Here is a 750-nt window from a genome sequence, read left to right as displayed (position 1 = left end):
CGTGGCCGTGATCATCCGCTCGCAGGGCGAGGAGGTGCCGCAGGGCTTCACCTGCATCGAGACCACCACGTCGGGCCACCCCGTGGACCTCAACGCGGAGCTGCTCAACAACCCCCAGATGTTCCTGTGCTACAAACGCGGGCGGGACAAACCCCCCCTGATCGAGCTGGGGTAAGTGGGGGGGTGGACCCGAGTCCTTCTCTGGGTCACAACAGCTCCGTGGGATGCTCCAGGGGAAGTTTGGGAAGCTGGGAAAGGACCTGAAGGTGCTGGTGGCAGCGGCTGGACACGAGCCCACGTGTGCCCAGGCAGGCAAGAGGCCAGGGCACTGGGATTGTACCAGTGTGGGCACAGGAGCAGGGCAGGGATTGTCCCTGTGCTGGGCACTGGACTCGAGTCCACAGCCTCAGGTTGTGCCAGGGGAGTTCAGGCTGGATGTGAGGAGGAATTTCCTCCTGGAAAGGGCGGCCAGGCCTTGGAAGGGACTGCCCAGAGAGGTTTGGAGTCCCCATCCCTGGAACTGTCCAAGGAAGGGCTGGACGTTGGTCTGGGTGACCGGGTGGAGATCGGTCACAGCTCAGATTTGGTGATCCCGGAGCTCTTTCCCAGCCTGGGTCATTCCGGGATCCTGCTGTGGGGACCGCAGCAGCTCCTGGGGTTCCCCTCACCCTTCTCCCCCCTCAGGGTGCACTATGAGGGCAAGGACCGACCGAAGCCGGGCTACCAGCTCCTGGACACGCCCACCTACAC

General features: G+C 63.9%; 1 protein-coding gene across 1 annotated transcript in view; it reads left to right on the top strand.

Annotated features, from left to right (window-relative positions):
• DENND4B (DENN domain containing 4B) overlaps positions 1–750 on the top strand; it is a gene marked incomplete at its 3' end in the record, with an annotated part of 6,160 nt that overhangs the window by 4,412 nt on the left and 998 nt on the right. Inside the window, exons 2-3 of the mRNA XM_017740047.1 lie at positions 2–171; positions 685–750. Of these exons, the coding sequence (XP_017595536.1) occupies positions 2–171; positions 685–750 (236 nt within the window). The remainder of the gene's footprint in view (position 1; positions 172–684) is intronic.

Source organism: Corvus brachyrhynchos, unplaced genomic scaffold (genome assembly GCF_000691975.1).
Source record: "Corvus brachyrhynchos isolate BGI_N302 unplaced genomic scaffold, ASM69197v1 scaffold787, whole genome shotgun sequence".
NCBI classification, from domain to species: Eukaryota; Metazoa; Chordata; class Aves; order Passeriformes; family Corvidae; genus Corvus; species Corvus brachyrhynchos.
This window is presented reverse-complemented; position numbering and strand designations above follow the sequence as displayed.